The 27,219-nt window shown below is 35.4% G+C and overlaps 2 protein-coding genes across 5 annotated transcripts in view; one reads left to right on the top strand and one right to left on the bottom strand.

The window, feature by feature from the left end:
• Hmt-1 (ABC transporter ATP-binding protein/permease Hmt-1) overlaps window positions 1-4,431 on the bottom strand; it is a 92,713-nt gene extending 88,282 nt beyond the window's left edge. The window contains exon 1 of one of the 2 annotated variants that reach the window (XM_081740056.1): window positions 4,295-4,431. The gene's annotated coding sequence lies outside the window, so the exon portion shown is untranslated. Of the gene's footprint in view, window positions 1-3,414; window positions 3,553-4,294 lie in introns of those variants that run through there. The other variant, XM_081740055.1, reaches the window with a different exon arrangement.
• LOC145671202 (testis-expressed protein 10 homolog) overlaps window positions 3,463-27,219 on the top strand; it is a 95,525-nt gene continuing 71,768 nt past the window's right edge. The window contains exons 1-2 of one of the 3 annotated variants that reach the window (XM_081740059.1): window positions 3,463-3,566; window positions 22,223-22,443. In XM_081740059.1, coding sequence (XP_081596185.1) covers window positions 22,255-22,443 — 189 coding nt within the window. In that variant the 5' untranslated portion in view covers window positions 3,463-3,566; window positions 22,223-22,254. Of the gene's footprint in view, window positions 3,567-3,868; window positions 4,006-4,551; window positions 4,651-22,222; window positions 22,444-27,219 lie in introns of those variants that run through there. The other 2 variants (XM_081740058.1, XM_081740060.1) reach the window with 2 other exon arrangements.

The raw sequence follows: 27,219 nt of genomic DNA, 5'->3' as shown, positions 1-27,219 counted from the left end.
GAAAACAATCAATCACTGTTTCAATTCACAAGAAAGGCGAACTTATTGCAATAATTAACAAGACATTTCTCTTTATATTAATTAACAAGATTGATTCCATACGCAGATGAAATTATTGGAGATTATCAGTGTGAATTTAGGGAAATCGATCAACTATCGACCATATATTTACTATTCGATAAATACTTGAAAAGAAATGGGAATATATTACCCAGTACATCAGCTGTTTATTGATTTTAAAAAGGTTTACGACTCGGATAGGAGGGAAGTATTGTACAATTCTTACAGAATTCGGAATACCAAAAAGGCTAGTTAGATTAATTAAAATGTGTTTAAATGAATCCCAGAGTAAAGCCCGAGTAGAAAAATTCTTGTCCATAAGCTTCAACGTAGAGAATGGTCTGATACAAGGAGACGCGTCATCGCCATTATTGTTCAGCTTTGTTCCGGAGTACGCTATAAGGAAAATTAAAGATAGCAACCAGCCCATAGAGATGATTGGTATTCACCAGGCTATGGCGTATGCTGATGATGTAAATTTAATAGGGGATGATAGGAGAACAATAGAAAGGAAAGCATAGGCCTTACTAAACGCTTGCAGCGACATTGGTTTAGAAGTAAATGCAGAGAAAACTAAATACATGAAAGTTTACCAGGATCGTAATACGGCAAATTGGGAATGCGTTAAAATATCAAATAATACTTTCGACAAAGTGGATACTTACAAATATCTAGGATCAATATTACCAGACCAAAATCATATCCACAAAGAAATTAAATGTCGACTGAAATCAGGAAATTCGTGTTATTATTCAGTTCAAAATATTTTGTCGTCGCGAATTCTGTCGAGGAATTTAAAACTTAAAATATATAGAACGATAATCATGCCTCTTGTTCTGTGTGGTTGTGAAACATGGTCGCTTGCGATGAGGGAAGAACGCAGACTGGAAGTATTTGAAAATATAATCCTGAGACGAATATTCGGACACAAGAGGAACGGGAATGGGGGAAACTTCATAACGAACTGCATAATTTTATACGGTTTACTAAACATCGTTGCGGTCATCAAGTCTAGGAGGCTCAGGTGGGTAGGTCATGCAGCCAGAATGGAAGAAGGTAGGAACGCTTTCAAAGTTTTAACTGGAAATCCAATCGGAAAACGTCCATTAGGAAAACCTAGGGGCAGATGGGAAGACAATATTAAGATGGATCTCGCAGAAATAGGAATACAAAGTAAAAACTGGATCCAGTTGACTAAGGATAGAAGTTAGTGGAGAGCTTTTGTGAACGCGGTATTGAACCTTCGAATTCCATAAGCCATAGAGAGCGAGAATATATTTAAGTCAAGCACAGCTGAACAACAACCATGAGTGAGTGGTTAGTTTTTGCACTTCTATCGGGAAGTCCGGGATTCAACTCCGGATTCGAGCATTTTGACAAAAGTTTTTCTGAATTCCATCTGTGAATGTAGAGATAGTGCGTGTACTGTGAATCATGGACGACTTCCTTTATCGTTTTTAAATCGTTGTTATCACTAATTACCAGCAGTGACGGATTTGCGTAGGGGGTTAGGGTGGAGATGTCTTACAGATTGAAGCCTGTATCCCGAAATTACGGAATTTCTAAAACAATCGAAATATTTGTTATGCCTATACTCATAAACTTCAAGCTCCTCCCAAATAAAAATTAGTAAATTTTAGAAAAACCAAACATTAAGCAGAGAAACACCTCCCAAAATACTTTTCTGAATCCGCTACTGATTATTTCTAAAAACTGTATTCAAGGTTGTATCCAGAAGATTATTGCTAAATCATTGCACAGCCACAGTACAACAAAAATGTGGAAGTACGCTCTGACAGATATACTGACAAACGTACGCTCTGACGGATATATTGAAAAACTTAAGTTTAACTTATGTGCTAGAAGCTAGAGTAGGTCTACTAATGTCTAAAGAAATGAAACATGGATGACTAAAAAAAAAATGTCGATAACTCAGAAGTTAAAATAAAGTTAAATATCCTTTACAATTGCTCTCAAATATTACGTACTATATGTTTACTTTAATCCATCATGATGGTGAATTCCAGAACGAAATATGGTATTTGGGTCATGAAATCTTATTTAACTTTAGAGTATCCTATAAGAAAGCTATTCAAATAGAAAAATCATGAAAATGAAAAAAGCCAAAATTTCCAAAATTCTCGTTCTTTTCCCAAAAAAGTCGGCTTTTTATGTGCAGAAAACCATCGATTCAAAAAAGCCGGCTTTTTTTTTTTTTGCATCTCTACTGCCTGTACCACACACACACACACACTCAATACAGGGTACAATTTTTGATCTTTCAAGTTAAAATTTTCAGGGTACAAGCACCAGACATACTAAATTTTTTGTATAGATTTTGGAGGCATACCAAGGTAAAATTTAAAAATGGCGGCCAATTTCTCAAAACAGCAGTTAACAGAAAATTGTTGCAAGTTATGACAATGACAATCTTGAAATATAAATCACATTTTTTAACACTTTTATCCCAAAGACATTAAAATATTTCGAAAAAAACCAGTTAAATCCGAAAAAACCCTCATGGACCAAGGTGGGTTAGGTTGTTTAAACGAAAACCCGGTTTTTTTCAAACCCTGACGACTGTCATGACATGTAAATCATACTAAGACCTCCGCTTTACCGTACCACTTAGTTACCCAATATCCATTCTTACTTTTTAATAGGCTGACTTACTTCTTTGCCTGTTCTAAGATAAAACGTATGAATAAATTTAGGAGTTATGTTTAGAAGAAGGGGTCCAGAACACGTAAAAAGCATAAAATTTACAGTAGAAATGGATTATGCAAGTACTTAAACCTAATATAATGTAACCAAATCCAACCTAAGCTAACCCGAACTAACCTAATATTAGTAGAAAAGCGCAATTCTCTTTTTTTTTTTTTTTTTTTTTTTTTTTTGGAAAATTATGCTGGACCCGTACACTAATATAATCTAACATAAACTAAACGAACCTAATGTGAACAGAAACTACCGAAATTGTAACATTTTTTAGAAACAATTGCTGGACCTCTTCTGCTAAACATTAGCCAAATTGAGTTCTCTAGACACGGATTTCTTCCGATTATTACATTTGAACAGTGCAATTGCAATTCTCTAGTTAATCTGTACCTAACAGTTTGTCAATCTGAATTCTCAACTACAACAGAACGGATTGAGATGTGTAATTTAAAAGTAATTTCATAGGGATACAGCAAATTAATTTTGAGTAAATTTTATCTACGTTGAAGTATAAAAATATACGGGCAAAAATAATTTATTTGATCATCAAACAAATGTTATTTTCTTCTGTAGAGCTGTTAACGTAAACTGATAATACATGTAATGTTTAGATAATAAATTAAACAAAAAACTCACCTTTAATACCTTCTCTTTATTTAACAATATTGCGTTCCTTTGCCTCCTTAAAAACACCGCAATTTCTAGGAAGCCTGAGGATGAATTGCTACTTTACGAATTGCGCACGTCAATTGTTTTATTAGGATATCTGCAGTGTTTACTTCTTTGAGGTAAGTTAAAACGTATTAGAGAAATAAAGAAGACACAGAGGAAATTTTCTTTATCAAAAATATTTCTTTCTGTTTCTTTGTTTTAGTATTCCTAAAATTACACTGGAAAATTTTGAACTTTCTTATAGCACGGCCAACAAGAGATGGTCTCTGACGTTTCTTACCACATGCGGTGGGACATTGCAGCTCCTACTTTGATACCAGTGTTACCAACCACAATCACTCTGCCTTATACCATTAATTAAATTGCCACTACAGTTGCACGGAAAAAAACCTTGACACGCAAGTAGTGGCAATGTCACTGCGAGCTGTCAGAGACGTTCTCTTACTGGACGCACTATAGGAACAGTGAATGCGCATTAATAGATCAGCTGTATACTAACAGAACACGTGCTTACGGCAGGATCAGCAATAATTTCAGTGGTTGTTGTTCGTTGAGGTACTTTTATTTGTTTTAGTATACCTCAAACCTTTACGTTTTACTTGGTGGAAAAAGCATATGATTTCGCCTTTACGTGTGCGTGCTACTTACTATTTTTTAATCGTGAACAAATGCAATTAATGCCAAAGATGATTTCTTTCATAATAAGAAAATCCGTCAGATTTACACAAAAAAAAAAAAAAAAACGAAATTTGCAGTTTAACGTTACACGTTATGCTCTTTAGGCCAAGGGAGACTATTAAAGCAATGATGGAATAAGGAAGTGGGAGGAAACGGGAGTACCTACCTCGGAAAAATCCACGGACACGATGTCCACCACAAACTTACTTGGGCGAGGATCAAACCCGTGACCGCACACACCAGAGGTAAGGGCTCTACCACACCATCGTGCCCTCTCGTCAAGCTTACAGTTTTCCTGCGGGTTTTACAATAGATCGCCAAATTTAAAAATAAATAAATAAATAAAAAAGTAGCTAAACTTAACTTTCTATGCTCTGAATGGTTCTCTAAGATATAATGCGCCCTTGTTTTCTTCGCGCATGCCCAAATGATTACGTGCTATCTTAGTACCTAGCATCGTATCATGTGCAATTATTTCGGGTTCACTCGAGCACATGGTTCTACCAAATGGAAGATTTATAGGTAAAATGTAAAACATTTTTCGTGAAGGAATGACTGTGAATATATGTGATTACTGTCAGTGCACAGCACACTGAAATTAATTTTGGTAAATGTTTAGGTCCATGTTCCGTTAAGGGGGTAATGAAAATCAATAGAAAGAAGTGGTATCAAAGACACTGGACCCCCTTAATGGTACATTGACCAATGTTTAGCAGACGGGATCCAGAAGTACGTAAAAAATATAAAATTTACGGGAGAAATGGAAGATGCAAGTGCTCAGACGTAACAAAACCTAACCTGAACTTAATTAAACTAACCTAATATTAATAGAAATAAGCGTAATTCTATCATTTTTTTCGAAAATTATGCAAGACCCCTACGCTAATATAATCTAACATAAAGTAACCTAACCCAACCGAAACTAACCAAAAGTAACATAATGTGCACAGGAACTACCGACATTGTAACATTTAAAAAAAAAATGGCTGAACCCCTTCTAAACATTGTCCTTAATTTTGAGTGATAGTGTAAGTATTGTATGTATAAGTGTTCTCTTTGTTTATGCGTATACCCCCGTCGCTGACGCGCCTGTTCCCTACGGATGCTTGCGTTCGCTGCGCTCCTGCCCTGACTCGGTTAGATAGCGTCCGTCCTTTTTATTCGTATTTTACGCACTGCACTTTTCATGCCTTACGTCCACATGGTCTTTATACTAAGCCCTCCTGAAGTCAATCTGCAAGTAGTAATATAGCTTCTCATTTAATGGATGTACTGCTAAAAGAAATGCAAAGCTCTAACCTAAACTGAAAGTGTAAGAAATGTGTCAAAATTTGGTAAAACCGTCTGCTTGAGTAATGCCATTTTAATCAAGAAATTCACTCGTAGGGCAATAGAATTGGCTTTTTAGAGTAGAAGTTGCTTTAATGGGCTCATGTTCGTTTTAGGACAACTTCCCCGTATAGGTACAGTTACGCGTCAGGGTGTCTGCCATAAATATAATCGTGCAAGAGACACTAACCAACTTGTGCTGTGTGGTCACAGAAAACATAAATGGTATCTGTGACCATTAAAAGCGAGAGTACGATCTAAGCGAGTCAGCGAGGAGCGCAAGAGTGCATCCATAAGAAGTAGACACGTCAATAATGGAGCATATGGAGGGAAAAAATTATATCGCACAAAAACAACGCATTTGTATAGGTTAGAGCACTTGTCATAGTTGTACAGTAGTAACTATTTTGTAATAAATAAATAAATAATATATAAACATAAAGTACACGTTCCCTACATTGCGCAGAAACACTCCGGTGGTGCAAATTACTCTATTACACAGTAGTCTTCCATTTGCACTCACTCATTTTAACCCTAGTATAGCACCTCTTTTGGTTTTAACATTTGTAACTTACATTTGTAAACGCAAAATGCTACTGGTTTCTTACATTGTGCAGAAATGTTTTACCAGTGTATATTAATATGTAAACTTTTTCTTCATATGCATTTATTCATTTTAACCACAAAATTCCCATTTTTATGACGGTCTATTGTATGTATATCTGCGCTAGGGTTGGCAAAAACCATGGTTTTTTATTGAAAAAACCAAAAAAAACTTATTTGGTTTAAACTTTTTTTTAAAAAAAATAATTTGCTCTATATGTTCGTTTCACATATGGACAGAAATAAGTCTGTTTCGCCTTAATGTTATTATGCAACAACCGGCTTATGCTGGAAAGGGTCACATAAGCTTAAAGCGGAATAAGAACCGCTTCTCGAGTTACATTTGAACTCGGAACCAAGACTAATTGGCCACAAATGCGATACGTCTGCCGATTCACTCATGAAGGAATCCTGAAAAAATGCGTTGTACTGATCTTTACATGCTTCTTAACAGGGTTGGCTGGTTTAAACCAAAAAGCGAAAAATGTTCGTAAAAGTGTAACTATTCGTAAAATCTTGATGAACACACATTTGTGGGTTATCACGTTTCACCCCATATATTATTCGTACTATATTCAGACCTAAATTCTCCATTCATATTACAAAAGCAACCTTTTTTTTTATGTAACTATGGATGTTTCTTTTGTGATTTTTTATAGTTTGTTATTATTGTTATGCAACCAAAGGTAAATTCTAAACATTGTTTCATTTTAATAATGTTTACTGTTGATAAAATACTTCGAAATGCCGTACTTTTTGGGAGGGGGGGGCATACAAACCCCACGAGAGGCAATTATTGAAATCACAAGAACCTTTGGTATTTATGTATAAATGGGTCAGAGCCAAAGTGGACTCAAATAATTCGTATCTTTATTCAGTTTTCTTACTAATATGCAAAGAAAGTCGTTATATTTCTTTAACTTGGATTAATAAAAGTCGAGTGAACTGACTTGGACTAAATTAGTTCTTCTGTACTCTGTAGTACTTTGAAATTGTCCATATGTAATTCTGTATAATGGTTCCACTTGTGCAGTTGTTTATCTTTTTGTCCTTCTGAAATGACTGTTGACGATTATATTAACAAATATGTAAAGATCAGTCCAACATATTTTTATCAGGAATTCTTCGTAAGTGAGTCGGCAGACGTATCGTATTTGTGGCCAATTAGTCACGGTTTCGAGTTCAAATGGAGGACAATTTCTCTTGGATGTGAGCAGAGAAGCGGTTTGGATTCCGCTTTAAGCTTATGTGACCCGTTCCAGCATAACCCGGTTGTCGCATACTAACGCGAAACAAGCTTATTTCTGTCCATATGTGATATAAATACATAGAGCAAATTATTTAAAAAAAAAAAAAAAAAAACTGGTTTAAACCAAAAAAAAGTTTTTGGTTTTTTCATTAAAAACCATGGTTTTTGCCAACCCTGCTTCTTAATATAACTGTCAAGAGTCATTTCAGAAGGACAAAAAGATAAACAGTTGCACAAGTGAAACCATTATACGGAATTACATATGGACAATTTCAAAGTACTGCGGAGTACAGAAAAAACTAACTTAGTTTAAGTTAGTTAACAACGACTTTTATTGGTCCAAATTAAAGAAATACGACTTAATTTGCATATTAGTAAGAAAAGTAAATAAAGATATGAATTATTTGAGTCCACTTCGGCTCTGACCCATTTATACATAAATACCAAAGATTCTTGTGATTTCAATAATTGCCTCTCGTGGGGTCTGTATGAACCCCCCCCCCCCACACACACACACGCAAAGTACGGCATTTCGATGTATTTTATCAATAGTAAACATTGAAACGAAGCAATATTTAGAATTTTTCTTTGCAAGTACATAACAATAATAACAACTACAAAAAAAACACAAAACAAACATTTATAAACTTATCAAAAAAGTTGCTTTTGTAGCATAATCTTTTCAAGTAATGAATGGGGAATTTAGGTCTGAATATAATACGAATAATATACGGGAGTGAAACGTGATTACTCACAAATGTGTATTCATCAAGATTTTACAAACACTTACACTTTTACGAACATTTTACTTTTTTTGGTTTGAACCAAGGTGGTTTACCAGCCAATCCTGATCTGCGCCAAGGTTTTAGTACGGCTAGGGTTACAATATGCCAGACTTTGAGAAAAGAAAAAGGAGACATTTTTAGATTTCACAGAAATATTTTTATTACTCGAGAAATCTTGTAATGGCGTAGCAAGAAAACAGTATGTATACAGCTAAAGTTTTAAAATATCAATTACGTGAACTTAAATTTCCTTCGTATTTACATCCGTGGGTTTCCTCAAGTTACTCCCGTTTTCTCCTACTTTCTCATTCCACCGATTCTTCTATCACCATTCACTTGCTTTTCTTTTGAAATTTAACATTGGAACAAGATTAACATTAACAATTATTTACAAATACATATAAATCGGTGATTTTAAAGGAGGATATTCTATTGTCAAATGAAACATGTTCTCTTTCAACGACCGATTCATATGTTTATTTGTGTATATTCGTAAAATATCAATGTTGAAGTTGAAGGAGTTGTCTGTAACCCCCCCCCCCCAAAAAAAAAAAAAGTAGGACACTTTTCCCGTCTTCCTTCTATATATATTGTAATATCCTATGTTATGATGTAAACAAACAATTCCACGCATCAGTGTTTACAAACACCACCACGTGGTTCGGCAAGAGGATCTCCCACCAGATGGATCTACAGTCACATGCAGTCACGGAGCAGAAGACATCGGAGCAGCAGCGCCACTGCCACCCAAAGGACCCTATAAATTGAATGGACGAAGACAACTCGACACCAGTGATGCCAGTTGGCGGGAAATTTCCCGTAAAACGGGAAATTCTGAGCACTGCCGGGAATGCGGGAATTTTTCTTTAAAATAGGCTGAAAACGGGAAATTCTGACATTCTCAACTTTTCTGGTTTTATCATTCATTCATTTTTCTTCTTTTGCTCTTCTCTCTCACACATGAACAATTTCTTCACTGACTTATCTCAATGTTGACGAACTAAGCAGGCATATAGCCAGCACAAACGTGTAGTAAAGACAAAATAAAACAAAAAGGGTCTGGTACTATGGACTCCTGCTGCAAACTGACCGTGAGTAAAAGCTGATCTTTCCGCTGTGCTACCCTTCCCCTCGCACATGTGAGATTGGTTTATTGTTTCCAAAACAAATTGGGTACAGTTGTCTGGTGGTTCTGTGTTTTGGCACGCACACTGCTGTCACTATGTTTCGATAATGAAAGGAAATATGAAACCCATCCGATACATATGATAGGAAAAAGCAGGAATCGGGAATCGATACCAAAGTTAGGTATAAGACCTGTAACGTCGAGCTCTTTTGTAATAAAAGTGAGCTTCAGTATCACACAATAAACTTTAAGCATCTAGTTAATGTAATGCAATAGCAAAATACCTTGTCTATTGCTACAGGTTTTTTTCTTTTCTTAGCAAGGAACGAGTAGTGCAGCAAAACAAAAATCTTGTTAAGACCAGAAAATTGTATTGTGTTTTTGCCGAACACAACATTCCCTTCCAAACCATAAAGAAAAACATGGTGTTCGTTAAAAAAAAAAAAAAAAAGTACACAGTGTTCTTGAATTATTTTTTTTAATATTGTGCCAGCATCTTCGTGATATTATCATGCATAACTGTAAATAGTGGCTTCTACGTTACGAGAATGAGTTCAACTGCACGTTACAGGCCCTCTAACGTGATATTTTCCGAAATTATTTATCACTAGGTGTTATAGATTGTATCTATTTTAGTTGGCGGGAAAATTTGCGTCTAATCGGGAAATTTCATTGCTTCGGACGGGAAATTCGCTGTTACAAAACTGGCATCACTGCTCGACACCAGTTTTCTGCTGACCCTCCTCTAGTCTGCTATGGGGCTCTGTTGGCCATTTAACCCCGCCTCTGCTTGCTACGGAGTATTAGTTCCTTAAATCCCCTCTGCTTAGCCTGCTACGGGGCTCTGTGGAGATCTTGTCTGCGACCTTACGGTCAAATACTACCTATTTCTAACCTTTCATATTAGAGACATTATTTTGTATAGTATTTTATGAATATACTTATAGTGGAAGCTTTTATAATAAAACTGGTAGTGGGAGTCGATTCCGGACGCTCTTTTTATTAAATGCTCTACCTACAACCTATATGAGACAAAACTTTACAATATATATATATATATATAATATACTGTGTATAGAATAGATATAAAGGAAAAGCTTGTATACCAATCAGGGTGGATTGATTTAAATCAGTCTGATTTAAATCACTTGATTAAAAAATCCTTGGTTAAATCGGTAATAAAAATCCTTGATTAAATCGAATTCCGAAATAAATTAATTTAAAGTGAAAATAAGTAAAATCCCGTTTCTGTTCTGTTATTTCGATTATGGAAGTTAATAATCATAATATAATGAGACTCAAATGTACAGTATAGTATGAAAACAAGTGTCATTCAGACGATGATTAGGGAAATCCCGTTTTGAACAGGTAACGGAGCAACCTGCTTTCTTCTTTCCGTAACATTGGGTTTGGGTTTTAAAATCGTTAACTATTTCAACGGGGAAATCACCATCGACATTTAAGACGAAAATTCTTTTTTGTGCGTGTCTGTTTGTTTGTTCCCAGATAATAGGGCATATTTAGAGGGGTCCTATCCCCTCTCCAATTTTTTTTGTTAATTTTATAACTTTAGGCGAAATTTATTAAGCTGAGCGAAGCGAAGCTCTTATACTCGGGTTAGCCGTTTGGTTGTCCGCGAACTCCTCCTAGACCGTTTGGCCGATCTCAATCAAACTTAGCACGCTGATAGAGTATGTCGTGCTGAGTGACAACATAGGTCGAAATAAAAAATCCGATGTACCATCGAGGAATAATCACCGAAAAACGCTTCCTCCTAGACCGTTTGGCCGATCTCAATCAAACTTAGCACGCTGATAGAGTATGTCGTGCTGAGTGACAACATAGGTCGAAATCAAAAATCCGATGTACCATCGAGGAATAATCACCGAAAAACGCTTACTCCTAGACCGTGTGGCCGATCTCAACCAAACTTAGCACGCTGATAGAGTATGTCGTGCTGAGTGACAACATAGGTCGAAATCAAAAATCCGATGTACCATCGAGGAATAATCACCGAAAAACGCTTCCTGATTACGTAGTTTAAGCTCGCTCAGCTCATTTCATTGCAATCGGGTATATCCATTGCATTCCTAGTGTATTCAATGCCGTAAGCTAGTTCTGAGTTTTTAAAATAGGCCCCTGCCAAATATCAGTAACTTTTGTGAAAAAAAAGTGTCATTTTGATAAACGTTGCTGTACTTTTTCCTTAATGCTTAACCTTTTCAATAATACAACCTATTTTTAGGTGATAGGATAGAATCTTCATTATTCGATTAAAAAAGTAGTAAGAAGGCTTTTTACTTCGTTTTCTTCAAGACTGGAGGCATTTTAGAACATGTTACATATGCTTTCACGCCTTTCTGCGTTGAGGCATAGTGTGTGATGACGTCATAAATTTAAAAATATATTTTTTGTTATGCGTATTATTATTATTATTATTGGGCGGGTTACATTTTGCATTCAGAAGACTGAATTTTTGCACACTCGTTCAGTGCACCCCTTAATAATTTTCAGATCTCTGCGTGGAAACAGCGGGGTCCAGAGGGCCAAAAATGTTTTTATAAAAAGGATATTTTTAACAAAAAATAGCTTTTTTCCTGATTTACCCACCCCAGATAAATGATGGAGACATTTGAAGGTTACCGTTTGAAAATTTGTTTTATTCTGAAGAGAATAATGTACAAATCATCCTAGTATAAATAGGGATGTCTGAGGAAATTTTTATATTACATCCGGGCAGGGTTTGAAAAAACCCGGGTATTTTTGAAAAAACCCAACCCACCTGGGCCCATGTGGGTTTTTTCGGGTTTTATTGGGTTTTTTTCGGGTTTAATTGGGTTTTTTCGAAATATTTCAATCTCTTTGGGGTAAAAATGTTAAAATAAGATTTACATTTTATGAGTGTCATTGTTACAACTTGCAACAACTTTCTATTCACTGCTGTTTTGAAAAAATTGCCGCCATTTTGAAATTTTATATTGGATCACCGAAAAAATCTATACAGCAACTTTAGAAGGCCTTGTGTTTCTACCCTCAAAATATCAACTTAAAAAGTCCGAAAATTGCACCTTGTAGCATGGATACCCGCTATTTTGAAAAATGACCGCCATTTTGAAATTTTACGCCGTCAAAATATATACAGCTAATTTAGTCTCTCGTGCTTCTACTTTGAAAATTTCAACTTGAAAGACCTAAAATTGCGCTTTGTAGCGTGGATATCAGCAGCGGCGCAAATTTGTCTTCAACATTGGGGGGACGGGTAAGACGGTATATATATATATATATATATATATATATATATATATATATATATATGCGATGTACAAAATATTTATGAAGGAGAAAAACAATGCTGGGGAGGATTACCTATGTCGGTCCCGGCGTCCTCCACAGGGGACATAAAATATGACGACATTATTATTGCTTTATAACTTTAAAATCCGACTGGCAACATTGAAAACTGTTTACAAGGGATGATCCAAATATGATCATTCCCTGTAAACAGTTTTCAATGTTGCCAGTCTGATTTTAAAGTTGTAAAGTAATAATAATATCGTCATATTTTATGTCCCCTGTGTGGGACCCAGGGACAACATGGGTAGGGGAGCAGAGTTGTCTTCAACATTGGGAGACGGTCAGATTTGAGACTGATTCTGGGAGGTATTAATTTCATCTCACTTTCCTTTGTGACAGTTGGACACAAATCATCACATTTCTTCCTAAAAGACACATTTCCAAGCGGATTATTGAGGGGGACAGTTCCAAGATTGTAAGAGATATGTCCCCATCATCCTCCCGGGATTTTCGCCAGTGGATATCAGCTATTTCTTTTTTTAAAAAAGCGCGCCATTTTGTAATTTTACGTTGGTATGCTGCCAAAATCTAAACAGAAAATTTAGACTGTCTCTGGTTTGTATCCTGAAAATGTAAAAGACCGAAAGTTGAACACTGTGTGGTAAAGGCAGACAAACGAACAAATGTAGATCGAGTCATCCTAGGAGCCTCAGTGACGTTCGCCAAATATGAATACCAAATAGCTATACTAATTTAAAACAAAGACATAATTCATCAAAAAGCCTTAAATATTTTTCAACGTAAAATAAATGGTCTTATTGTTGAAGTTCACTTTCGATGCTTTGTGCATTCAATTACGGGAATTACCCGAGCACTTGTTGCAAGACCGTTCTTTTCCGAAAATTAATTTAAAACAATTAACAAAGATAGGCCTATAATTCATATTTTATAAAGTAAATGTTTTAAAATGTCTAAAATGAAATGAAATATCCTCCAGCGTAAAATAAATAGTTTTATTGTTGAAGTATTCACTTTCGATGCTTTGTGGTTTCAATTGCGGGAATTTCGCGAACACTTTTTTCACGACGGGTTTTCCCTCAAAATGCAGCTTGCTTTACTGTACATCGAAACTTCCATTAATACTGAAGTTTGACAGCAGCACTTGAAATAGTAAGCGTTACGTAGTCTTCGGAGCTCCGAGCATTAAGCTTCTTAATTTTGACAAGAATTTTTACGTTATTGCTAGTGTTGATTCTACAGAATGCTTATTTGAAGGCTAGCAAGAAATGACTGAACTTAACTGTTGTTGTTGGAAAACCAAATTTTACTGAATACTTTTGTTACCATCAAAGGTAAGAAACAATACTAATAGTTTTACTAATGTATTTACATATTTACTGTTGGTACCGGCACCTATGACCTTAAACCCGTCAACGTATGAGGGATAACGTCCCTCGGCGGTGCCGAGTCAGGAAACACACTATTCACGGAAAGTATTTTCTAAAAATATACAAATCGCTTACTTTACTTCAAATAGGCTATAATCCACACATTAATTTGTTCTACAATTATCTCAAGCTAAGGTGAGGGTTTTATTTATTTATTTATTTATTCAGTGCATTTAGAGCTTTATAAAGGTCTTATGTTTAATATTGTTGTTAATCTTAACATGAAAGCATATAAGTCGCCCAAAGAAAGTTTAAAATTGATAAAAATAACTTTCAATGCGATCACCTTAGTTGTACCAATAATATACTAACAAAAAAGTCAAAAACCCAGGTGGGTTTTAAGATGGGATTTTTCAGGTGGGTCCAACCCGAAAAAACCCGGTGGGTTTTTTCGGGCTGGGCCCACTTGGGTAAACCCTGCATCCGGGTCATCTGGGGCATTGTGGAAATGTTCTTAGTTCATTGTTAAATAATTTCCTCACCCTTACTACTCAAGATAGAAGCTTGAAATTTTATACATACATTTAGTACACCCCTTATTATTTCTCAGTTGATTTTGAGATCTGTGCGTTAACACAGGGGAATCCAGAGATCAAAATTTAAAAAAAAAAAAAAAAACGATTACTCACAATTTTCCGCTTCAGGGACATGATAGGGAAATGTGAATGATACCGTTTCAAAAGCTGTTCTATTCTAAAGAGAGTGATGTATGTACCATGATCCTAGGATAAATAGGGATGATGCTGTAGCTGCTTGACTGAAAGTCTATAATTTAACTTTAAAAAGAGCCATAATTTAAAAGGGTTAAGAAACATTGTTTGTGATTTATATAAGTTAACGATTGGGAATAATTCAAAATTCAACCCCAATACTTTCACTTAAATGGCATAATTAGCATTTAATACTAATTTCTAATGCTTTTTCTTCAGTTCGCGACTTGTATTATACGAGGAGAAAGATTTGATTTAAATTTTAAAAAATCAATAAAAATGATTTTTTTTTAAAAAAAAATCATGATTTTTGTTGCACCCTGATACCAATACACACTTTCCCCTCATAACTATTCTGTCTAGCAATACAAAACTTGGTACACACATTTCTTATTCCCTATAGTAATTTTCGAGATACATTTGGATTGTGTGTTTTTACCCGGGGCCACTCCAGAGGGGTCCAAAGTTGATGGAAGGGATTTCTGGAGGAAATTTTCCCGATATTCTCCCAATTTTCCCTGATCAAGTACGTTATGGGCCCTAATACATAGCTCCCCTAGAAAGCTTGTTTCATGCTGAAGAGAATTAACTATAAACCATGACTTTCCAATGAACAGTGTTGGTGCAATAGCTATTTCACTGAGAGTCTACTATTTTCTTTATACTAACAGGGTTAATGGGCCCCAGGGACTTACTCCGTTGTCCATGGCACCTAATTTTTTGTGCATGAACATAACTTTGTTATATTTATCGAATGGGCTAGGTTTGATTCGGATGTCCGGATGACATGTTTATGTCCTTTCCTTGTTAGTATTTTTTAAGTAAAGCATTTTCGATTTCTTAATTAACTGGCGACTTCTAATTAACATGGAAAAGGACATTTTACTATTTGTTTTTACTAATACTTGAGTATATACAAAAAAATAAAGAGCTTATAGTCGCATTGCTTTTTATTCCAGGCTATAGCTGAAATGCCCGTATTTTGCATCCGGGAAGAATTAGATTCATGGAAAATATTTGGCCTCCTCACCACCTTAATGTATATCAATAAGTAATAATAAAATCTCCATTAGATATTATGTTTTGGCATAAATTTTGAACCCCCTTCTCCCATAGGATACACTTTGAAGTTACATAATAAAATTCCAGCTTGAGGTAGGTACTAAAAATCCCCAAATCTTTCAGTTTTGCGTCCAACGAATATGCTGGCTAGGCTAAAGGAGAGGGTGATGATGAGAAATGCATGCGATGGTAGAATGAATAGTGGGAAAAAACGGGAGAATCTCGAGAAAGCCCAAGGCGCGGTGGCTCAGTGGTAGAGCGTTCACCTCTGGTGCTTGGGTCCCGGGTTCGATCCCAGCCCCCGCCAAGTGAACTTTGTGGTGGACAAACACCGTGCTCGTGGGTTTTCTCGGGGTTCTCCCGTTTCCTCCCACTTTCTTCATTCCACCATTTCACTCATCTCTCATCATCACCGTCTCCTTTAGCGTCACCGGCATAATCGTGAGACGTAAAACTTAAAGATTTCTCGAAATGAAAGATTTCATTTCGAGAAAGCCCAAGAACATGGTGTTGTCCACCACAAAGTTCACTTGGCGGTAACCAGGAACCCCACGCACCAGAGGTGAACGCTTTACCACTGAGCCACCGTGCTCTTGTAACTACATTCAAAAACTCATTTCAAACTATTCAACCCTTTTCCCGTGACGCGATCGCAAACAACAGGCAACATCGATTTAATATGAAGAAAAAAATTATAGAAAAGTACCCCTTCTCACCGTAAAATGGAAATTCTCAAAAATATTAAGGGAAACGTATCCCCTTAATAGTAATGAGTGATTTATGTACCGAATTTCATCTTCCTAATTTGACGAGGTCATAACATACTGTATTTTTTGCTGAAATTTTGAATCCCTTATATTTCGATTAGAATCTGCCCTTTAATCAAAGTAACATAACAACAACAATAATAGAAACAGCTGAAGGTAGATATTAACTATGTTCCAAATTCATTTCAAACTGTTCAACTGTTTCCTCGTGTTGTGATCATATTAAAACGAAAATTCTCAAAAACGCTGTAACACGTGTCCACTTATTTTTAATGAGGAGTATATATACTGAGTTTCATCTTCCTGGCTTGGCCGACTCATGATAAACTGTGCTTTTACATAAATTTTAACCCCCTCTACCTCACTCTTCTGAGATGCGTTCTTGAATCAAAGTAAAAATATTAAAAATCTAGCTCAAGGAAGGTACTAACTATGTTCAAGAATTCATTCCAAATTGTTCAACCGTTTCCCCGTGATATAATCACAAACAACAAGCAACATCATTTTCAGTATTAAGGAAGAAATTATAGAAAACGCCTCCCTTAAAACGAAAACGCCTTCCTCTCAAAAATGCTGGAAAATGGATCCACTCACTTTTGATGAGTTTCACTATATACCAAGTTTCCTCTTCCTAACTTGATAGGATCGTGAGATAACCAATTCTTCACATAGATTTTGACCCTCTGCTCTCTCCCCCCTTGGAATATCCATTTTAATCAAAGTAACGTGATAGAAATGCAGTTCGAGGTAGTGATAACTACATCCAAAAATTCGTTTCAGATTGTTTAGAGACGATTCTGCGTGATGCGATCACATACAAAATCCTTTTCATTTTCATATAATAGATTATAGTTGAACACTGTTAGTGAAATTGATCGAGCGCCAAGAAGTATTTCCCAATTTTTTCAATGATATTCTGTTCTGGTGATGATGTCTTGATAAGTATATTTTAAAAATCAATTCTAAAACTAGGTGTGTACTAAGGAACACGATTGAAGAAGGTAATTATGGTTATTATTTCAATCCAGATTTTTAAGTATATTTTCGGAGGGGTTGGAAAAGTTTATTTAAGCTTTTTACACTTTTTCGATCAAGTATCCCACCGGACCACTCGCACCGTGACCACAATCCGATATTGTGCGGAAATATTCCACTGTTGAGTATTAATACCTTAGTCATTCTTTCATTTTAACCTTAAAATTACTATTTTTGTGACGATCTATTTAAAACTGCATAGTTACATGTGTATTTATATTATATATATTGGGTACAGTCGTCTACGTTTCAAAGCCATACTTCTATTAATGCTTTTAACTTTCATTATAATTATTTTAATACGAACCGTTCCACGTAGGTATAAGGACCCGGCCCTTCATTCGGATGAGTGTAGAAATATATTGCAAGTCAAACTAGATTCACTGTTAGAACCATCTGTAAGTAAAGTGTTGTGGGGCAACGAAACAGGGACTACAAATTAGTATTTATCGAAGAAAATGTTCTAATACTTTAACTCTTTTTGGCGACTTACAATTTTTACTAGGTATGCATTGACAAAGGATTCAAAACTGGGACCACTTGCACACGCAATCTATGAATCATGTCTTGAGCAATGTTTACCCTCAAATCACTTGTTAAGTTTGTAACACTTCCTGGATTGTATTTAGAAATGTTTGCCTGCCTCCCGGGACATTGAAAATTGCCGCCCGTTCAATATCAAAGAAATGCCAATGTAGAAAATTTGAGACAGTGTAGTGGAAAAAATAAAAATATATGAATACAATGTATGTAAATAACAATTTACAAATAATATATCGTTTAATGATATTATAAGTGCTTTAACGCAAGAAAGAAAAATTCATCCTTCATCGATTACATCAAAGCATCATTTTGACTATAAAATTCAACAAAAGACTAATCATCGTAGACAGTTTTCATTAGTATGAAAGTCTACGACTTCACATCTTGAAATGCATTTTGGTGGGTAATAAACTTCCAAGGAAATGGAAGTTTATTTCAACGCAATATAATATGCTTTTCCATCCTTTGAGTGGTCTCTGCACCTTGGCACATTGTATACGTTCTATATCCTAACTGATTCATTGAATGACTGTCAACAATAAAGATCTACACGTGTGAACTAAACAATTCAAGTTCTAAAATTATGTTGAGTTTGGTCAAGATCAGATTTTTCGATCGCGTTACAGTGAAATTTCTTAATTTCACTAAGTTAAAATTCAAAAGTTGATGAAAAATAATTCGAAAACCAAATCACATAGTAATATCTCATAAGCGTACTAAGTTCAACAATGTGTTGTATACCATAATGCTAAGCTTGGTGAAGATCGCATGAGTCTTCGGAACTCAACTTTCATGACCAATAACTTGGAAACCAGAGGTCTGCACACCTTAATATTTTATATTAAGTTCGCATGCATACTTGCTCGTCAAGGTCTACCAATCATATCAAGTTCAGTCAAGATCATATGTGCTTTATCGTTAGCGTTTTAGTGAAATATTTTGATTTCATTAAGTCAAAACCAAACTTACATGGCTCATAACTCCAGAACCGAAAGCCTCTATACTCTGATATTATACATGCGTACTAAGCAAGACGAGGTTTTCAGCCATACTTGAGTTTCGTCAATAGTATGCGTTACACACTATTATTTCATTAACTCCAATCCAACTTTGATTGCCAATAACTCGGATCCAAAGATCTGCAAACTATAATATTAAATATAGATATTAGAGGCGTTAATATCTTCCAACGTACCAAGTTCGGTCAAATTCGGATGAGTTTCATGTCTCGCATTTTAATGAAGTTCTTTGAAAACACTGAGTCTAAACCTGAATTTAAAAGTTTGTACAGCACAATATTTTATATTGAGCTAGCATGAATACAAACCTCATCAAGGTTTCCACCATACCAGACATGTAAAAAAAATAAAAATAAAAATAAAAAAAAGTTTTACATGAAAATAAATTTAAGGGCAAAAATGCCACAAATCATGTTAATTTATAAAATTTCCTATATCTCAAATAAATGATCTAGTAAAATGTTTCCCAATCTGTGGTTCACGGATCTGAGAGAGACTGAGGGGGGAAGGGATCCGCGGAACATTTTATTTTTATTAAACTTTGTTATCGTGTTGCACACATCTGGAATATTTCTAATGTACATTATGTAAGTTTCAACCAATTAAGAAGAGTAGAATACGTAAAGATAAAAGAAGAAATAACACAATTACCAACCTAGGGTGAAAGATCAAACACATTAGGTGAATGTTTAATTCATAATATTAGGTCTAACCAGTATGATCGCTTTCTCCCTTTATTTATTTATTTATTTGTTTATTTACTTTTTAGTATCTCCATTTATAAGAATACTGCATGGTCATAAATAAGACGTTTAATGTCGTGAAGTTGGATTGTATCGTTTTATTTTAATAAGTAAAAGAAAAAAAAGAAAAATCATTTTGGATTTCATGGAGGACCGCGGAGAATTAACAGTCGCTATAAACGGTCTGCAACATCAGAAAAACTGGGAAACGTTGATCTAGATCTTTTGTCATATATACAACTTCAGGAAGCATGAATATAAATGCTTTATTAAAATCAAACTTATTTTTCTGGATATGTATGTGTAAAATGGTTGAGATCCTGGTGAACTCAAATGATTCGTATCTTTATTCACTTCTCTTGCTGATATGCAAAGTGAATTAACTCGTCGTATTTCTCACTTATTGAACTAACTTGGACTAAATTAGATCTTCTGTACTCTGCTGTAGTCTTTAGAAATTTTCCATTTATTTTTTTAGTAACGTGTATGACTCTGTGCAGTTATGTATCTTTTTTGTCCATCTGAAGTACTCTTAAAATATTGACAAGTGTGTAATATCGATACGACGTATTTCTATCAGGTGTCCTGCATCGTCGCCTTGTAATCAAGGGATCCCGCGTTCAAGTCCAGATGGAGAGCTATTTCGCTCGGGTACAAACCGAGTAGTGGTTCGATCTCACTGTAAGCTTAGGGAATTCCCAGTAGGAGATAATGTGGCTCGGATTCTACGTTAAGCCACACGTCCTTGCCTCATATAATCTCGATGCTGAAAGAAACACTACACGCATATGCAACTAACCAAGTATATTACTCAAATCTTTGTTGCCTTTTAGCTGTACTTTAATGAAGATTCCATCTCTTAACAGTCCCAAATTCTTTTTATACGTTCAAAAATACTTGCAGGACATATTTACAAAGTTCATAAACACTTTCTTAGTTCACAGTAACGTCTGTTTCTCATATCATGTCATGTTCGATCAAAATTGCGATGTGCTCGAGAAAATGTTGGCAGATGATAAAACAAAATTATTCTTAGTAATAAGATTGGAATGTCGGCTATGAGGAGGAAAAAACGCAAACTGTTGTATTCTTTCTGATTATTAAGTTATATCGCTGGATTGCGTTATTAACAGTGTGTGAGAAATTAATTCCTCTATTTAAAAAAAAAAAATCGAACTAACAAAGTCGTATAAAAATATTTTTAAAATGTCTAGACCTATGATTCCTTTATTTATTTATTTATTTAAAACATGGAAGAAATTGTTTTACGGGGAAAATAAAAAACGTATAACGTACTAGAAAAGCGTCGAGCTTTAGGTCCCGTTCTTCATAAGTTTCTTACATAAGGACCTTAAAACCAAACACTATTTCTATCCATCTATAACTATACCAATTTTATTCATAATTGCACGAGTTATGTCGATGGTATGCGTTATGCAATATCCTTTCATTAAATCTAAACCCAGATTTGATGGCCAATAACTTAGGAACTAAAAGTCTGCACACCATACTATATGACATGCGTACTAATCTCGTCAAAGTCTACGCCATGCTAAGTTGGTTAAGATCGAATGAATTTCATCAATCGCGTACGATACATACTAATCCTTTTGATTAATTTTCAAAGAAGAACCAAGTGAAGGACGCAAATAATGATAGAAAATAATATATTTACTCGGACAATATGTAGTTCGAGAAAGTTTGCAGCCCTCTAAAATTTGCCACCCCGTGCCATGGCCCATGTAAATACGGCCCTGGACATTGCTACGTATCAGACATGTTTTTGATCATCATTATGCAGTCGTCGTGTATATGACGTAGTATCACACAGAATTTGCAACACTTCATTGCCTGTATAGTATGTACAATGTTACTAAAACTGAACATTTTACCATTCACTGGATTCATATTTCTGAAATCTTCATTACCCCATAAATGTATTATTTATGGTCATGAACAGTTGCAACTTTGAAAGGCATACTAAATCTGTTTTCAAACTTTAAAACCCATTTTATATTCGAGAAGGATTCCTTGTCAGACAGAAATAAGCTTTCTGCAGTAAAGCCAAAGTTAGCCTTCTTAAGGTTCTTCACTAAACTCACCTTCAGTTGCTTTTTAAAGGCAAGCAGCGTTCAAAAAATCAGAGAGCATGAGATGTGAAATAAATTATATATTTGATTATTTTACTATTTTATTGTCTAACATGTTTCTTAAGTTATCAAATGACATTGGTATAAATTTGTCTTGACTTATTGAATAACTGTGCAGAAGAAAGAAAAAGTTGATAATTAAATTATTTAAAATGTGAATCATGATCATTTTGGACTTGGATCATCATCACTCATGTACAGATTGTAGGTTCTAATATTCGTATATTTCAGGTCACCTAGTGGATTGAAGCGGAAACAGTACAATGGCTAAGAGTGGTAAACACAAGAAATTGAAGCGACTGGAAAAGTCTAAAGTAAAGTTGAAGTCCAAAAAGCTCCCCAAGGGCCTAAATGTAACTGACACGAGCTTTAAGGCAAAGAAAATTGTTTTACATGAACAATTTAAGGCAGCGGCTGATGAAATACCAACGAAGAAGAAACTCAACATTAAGGTAATCATCTTTAATATTTGTCTTCAGAAAGTTACTGCTCGTAGTTAACAGCAAATATATATACAAGGGTGGATCATTTATCTCGATACACTCTTTTAACTTCTAAACTAATTGACAAAGAAACTCGGAAATTTTGTACAGTGCAAATATCGGCAGGGGCACATTGTTTGACATACTCTTATACTACCAGATTAACTTTTTTTTTATTATTTATTTATTTTTAAAGTGACACTACGTTAGATTATTTCATATTCGAAGTTCATATATTAAATGAAAACGTACAGTACCACATTGGCTATTCAGTTTTGCAAACTAAGGACGCTGCAGTATCAAATATTTATTGCAGCAATAACTCAAGTGAGACGGACGAGGCATTGCACATCCAAAGTACTTCGTTGTCTAATACTATGATCGTGAAATGGCTGATTTTGAATGAATACGAACAAAGGTATAAGGCATTGAAAATTTTACTCTTTTTTTTAACGTTTATTTAAAAAACTACTACTTAGATAGGTACCTCACCCAATTGCATAGATGGTTTATAATAGATGTAAAGATCATAATGCCGTTCAAAGCAATTTGATATCTCTGATCTTTCTGACGCCATGGTAAATACTGTTAAAGTTTGCTGCACTACTTAAAATTATGTAATTCCGAGAACTTATTGTAACTATTTCTACCAGAGTATTTATATGATGTTACGGAAGCAAATTAAATCAAAAATGGTTTTGAGAAATTCCCACAAATAACGCCACTCTAAACTATATATCAAATTTCACCATTTTTTCATATCTCTAGAATTGTTCGAGATATCAAATTGCTGTAAACGGCATTATAATCTTTATGTCTATTCAAAACCATCTATGTAATTAAATGTGACACTTACCTAAACACTTTTTCGAAATAGGATCCTTTGAAAAAAAAGTCAAATTTTCACTTCCTTGTAACTTTGTTGCTGCTTGTTCGAAGTATACCATATGATCACAGTAATATTCGACACTAGGATACTTTGAATGTGCACTACCTCGTCTGTCTCACTTGCGGTATTTTGTTGTGGACTCCTTTAAAATGATGTTGTTTTTCAATGTTTGTGATACTGTAACGTCCTTAATTTACAACACAGAATAATCCATGTAGTATTGTTAAGTTCTCGTTTTACATTCAGATTTGAAATATGTAATAACATAACGTAGAGCCATTTAAAAAAAAAAATAGTGGTATCATAGAATATATAAAACAATGTCCCCCAATCGATATTAGCATGGTACGAAATGTCATTGTTACGAGACTGTATCAACATAAATTGTCACATGGTGCTAACGAACTATATCGATAAACTATATCACGGAATTCCACCAAAATAAGAGAAAGAGTTCATTCGGACCTGGGGAGGAAAAGTGTATGGTATGAGCTAGGGCTGTCCAAAATTGTGGAAAAGCTCAATTTTAACACAAACTGTTTCGAATTCGAGAAATCATGGAGTGGCGGTCCATATCAGCGTAAAGGAAGTCATACATACGCAATCCAAAAACTGCATATTTTACCTATGTGGAATGGATGTGCAGGAGATTATCTACAGGTATAATCCCCAGACATGCTCTTAACAGAATTTTCAGATATTCTCTGATTTCAAGATGTATCCAAGTAGGCAAAAGGTAACCCTTGATAACAGTGGACATGGAGTGCTTCGATGGGAAGTTAGAAGTGTTAGGAACCACTAGCTCCAAGGTTCCTTGTGTTCGGAATAACGCGTGCTGTAGTGTATTTTGAAACGGTATATTTCACATCTTTTTCATCTATACGCGTAAAACAAAAATATCGCAACACACGTTATTCCGAACACAAGAGATCGTGGTGTTGGCGGTCCCTAACACTTCCGATTTCTCGCCGAAGCATTCTGTGTTCACTGCTGTCAAGGCTTATCTTTTGCCTACTTTAAACTCACCGTAAAGTCAGAGCATATCTGAAAATACTGTTGAGAGCATGTCTGGAAATTATACTTGTAGGATTTGCTTTACGCTGATACGGACCGCCAATCCACGGTTTCTCGAATTCGAAATATCACATATTCAAATCTAGCTCTTCCACCATTTTCAACAACTCTGGCTTTGAAACTATGCAGTTTTCTCGACAGGTCTATATGAACTTTTTCTGTTATCTTGATGTGACGTCTTACAGTTTGTCAGTATATATATATATAAAGGTGGGTTGAATTCGGGTAACATTTTGTTGGGGTAACGAAACATTGTGAAATTGGCGCTCCGTATGGCGTCCTGATAGTGGGGAACAAAAGAATTTTGCATTTAAGTGCTGTCAATGGGGGACAGCTTTACTTTGAACAGATGGATTTTATGTCAATTACAGCCAGATATGGAGTACATATTGTATACGCATTCTGAACTGCTACCTGCAGTAGTATAGTGGTACAGATTGCAGACAACGTCAGATCGGAGCTGTATCCAGTTACAAACAAAAATGTGTTAAAAGTAATTCATTCCAGATTCGTTTGTAGATCACAACGTTAGCTTGCTTTTGTTGTGTTTTCAATTACTACCACATTGTAGACCTGTAGAGTGAAGAGTAAATATTCTCCATTTCTTACATGCTAAAGCAACTGGCAACACAAACTCTCATACAAAATTAGACTTTGTCTGTAGAGAAGGTATTTCTGTTCGAGAATGTTCGGTTTGTAGTTTTGCATCAAGTCGAGAAGATTGATCAAAGACCCTAGTACAAACAGCGGATACATCTTTGACATTGCGTTCAACATCAACCATATGACACGGATACTTTGGTAGAATAATTTGTGCTTGATGAGAGAACAACTGGTCCAGCGACAGATGAAGGACCAATGACCAAACTATTGTTATTTGATCCTCAGACCAAGCCCATTACCATGTTTGAACCTATTTCAGGTTCTCTAATTGATGTTCGTGAGTCATTAAGGAAAGATCAGCTACTAAGGATATGTGTATTAATTCAGCAAGGGGCGCAAAATTCAGATCCTAGTATTCTGCAATACTTGAAAACCGCGCAGCCAGATGTCTTAAGCCATGCACGATACCTAACCAAAGCTAACCGACGAGGTATTGAACATTCAAAGTATCTTAATATCGAATATTACTGTGATCATATGATGTAGTCGATGAACAGGAAACCATAAGAACATTTTCATGGTGGCAGATTATTCAAGCAAGAAACAAGACTCCCAGCAGTGTGCTAACAAGCAGCTAAAAATCTATTTCAATTCTACTACCTACATGGAACTAATAGACTTGGAGAGTACTCCCATCGTACCTCTACCTTTACTTGATGACATAAGCTATGATATTCTGATGCGTAATTGACAAATTATTCTACCAAAGTATCCGTGTCATTCGGTTGATGTTGAACGCAATGTCAGAGATGTATCCGCTGTTTGTACTAGGGTCTTTGATCATTCTTCTCGACATGGTGCAATACTACAAACCAAACATTCTCGAACAGAAATACCTTCTCTAGAGACAAAGTTTAATTTTGTATGAGAGTTTGTTCTGCAAGTTGCTTTAGCATGTAAAAATTTGAGAATATTTACTCTTCACTCTACAGGTCTACACTGTGGTAGTAATTGAAAACACAACAAAAGCAAGCTAACGTTGTGATCTACAAACGAATCTGGAATTAATTACTTTTAACTGGATTTTTGTTTGTAACCGGATAGAACTCCGATCTGACGTCTGCAATCTGTACCATTATACTACTGCAGGTAGCAGTTCAGAATGCGTATACAATATGTACTCCATATCTGGCTGTAATTGACATAAAGTCCATCTGTTCAAAGTAAAGTTGTCCTCCCTAGACAGTCCTTAAATGCAAAATGCTTTTATGTCCCGTATCAGGAGGCCACGGAGCATCAATTTTATCATGTTTCGTTATCCCACCAAAATGTTATCCGAATTCAACCCACCCTTTTATACATATATATACAACGACAAACTGTAAGATAAACAAATTATCTGTTACGAATTAAGTGCATTTAATTATTTGTACATAAATATATAATTTTGGGTTGTATACTAAAATAGTTCGATGCCTCCACTTTTCTGAAATTAGGCATGTGAAGAACTTTCTGTACAATATGACTTAAGTCTATATTTCATTCCGATGATGGATACTCGATTAATGCATTCGAAATATAGATATTGAAAAGACATCGTTTCCACAGGAACATTACAAAGTATAGTAATATGCAAGTAAGTAACTTATTTTCTTTTGAAAATAACGGGCTCATACCATGTGGTTCTTCCTTAATTTCGTTCTCATAATAAGAGGACATATAAGATGACAAACAAAGCTTGAGGGCCGCGGTAGCTCAGTGGTAGAGCGTTCACCTTTGGTGTGTGGGGTCCCTGGTTCGATCCATCCCACACCAAGTGAGCTTTGTGGTGAACAAACACCGTGTGCGTGAGTTTTCTCGGAGTTTTCCCGTTTCCTTTAGCCTAGCCGGCTTTACTGTGGGACGTAATACTCAAAGATTTTATGTCAAATTATTTTGTGGTGGACAAACATCGTGTGCGTCGGTTTTCTCGGGGTTCTCCCGTTTCCTCCCACTTTCTTCATTCCACCATTTCATTCATTACTCATCATCACCGTCTCCTTTAGCCTAGCCGGCATAACCGTGGGACGTAAAACTCAAAGATTTCATTTCATTTTTTATGTCAAATTAAGCTTGAAACCGCCAATTGGTGACCTTGGCCATATTCAGTACCTTCTGTGTTAGAATGATTAGGTTTTTCA

This window comes from Thermobia domestica, chromosome 15, assembly GCF_964235325.1.
Source record: "Thermobia domestica chromosome 15, izTheDome1.hap1.1, whole genome shotgun sequence".
Classification (NCBI taxonomy): Eukaryota; Metazoa; Arthropoda; class Insecta; order Zygentoma; family Lepismatidae; genus Thermobia; species Thermobia domestica.
The sequence above is the reverse complement of the archived record's forward strand: the minus strand, read 5'-3'. Positions and strand labels throughout refer to the sequence as shown.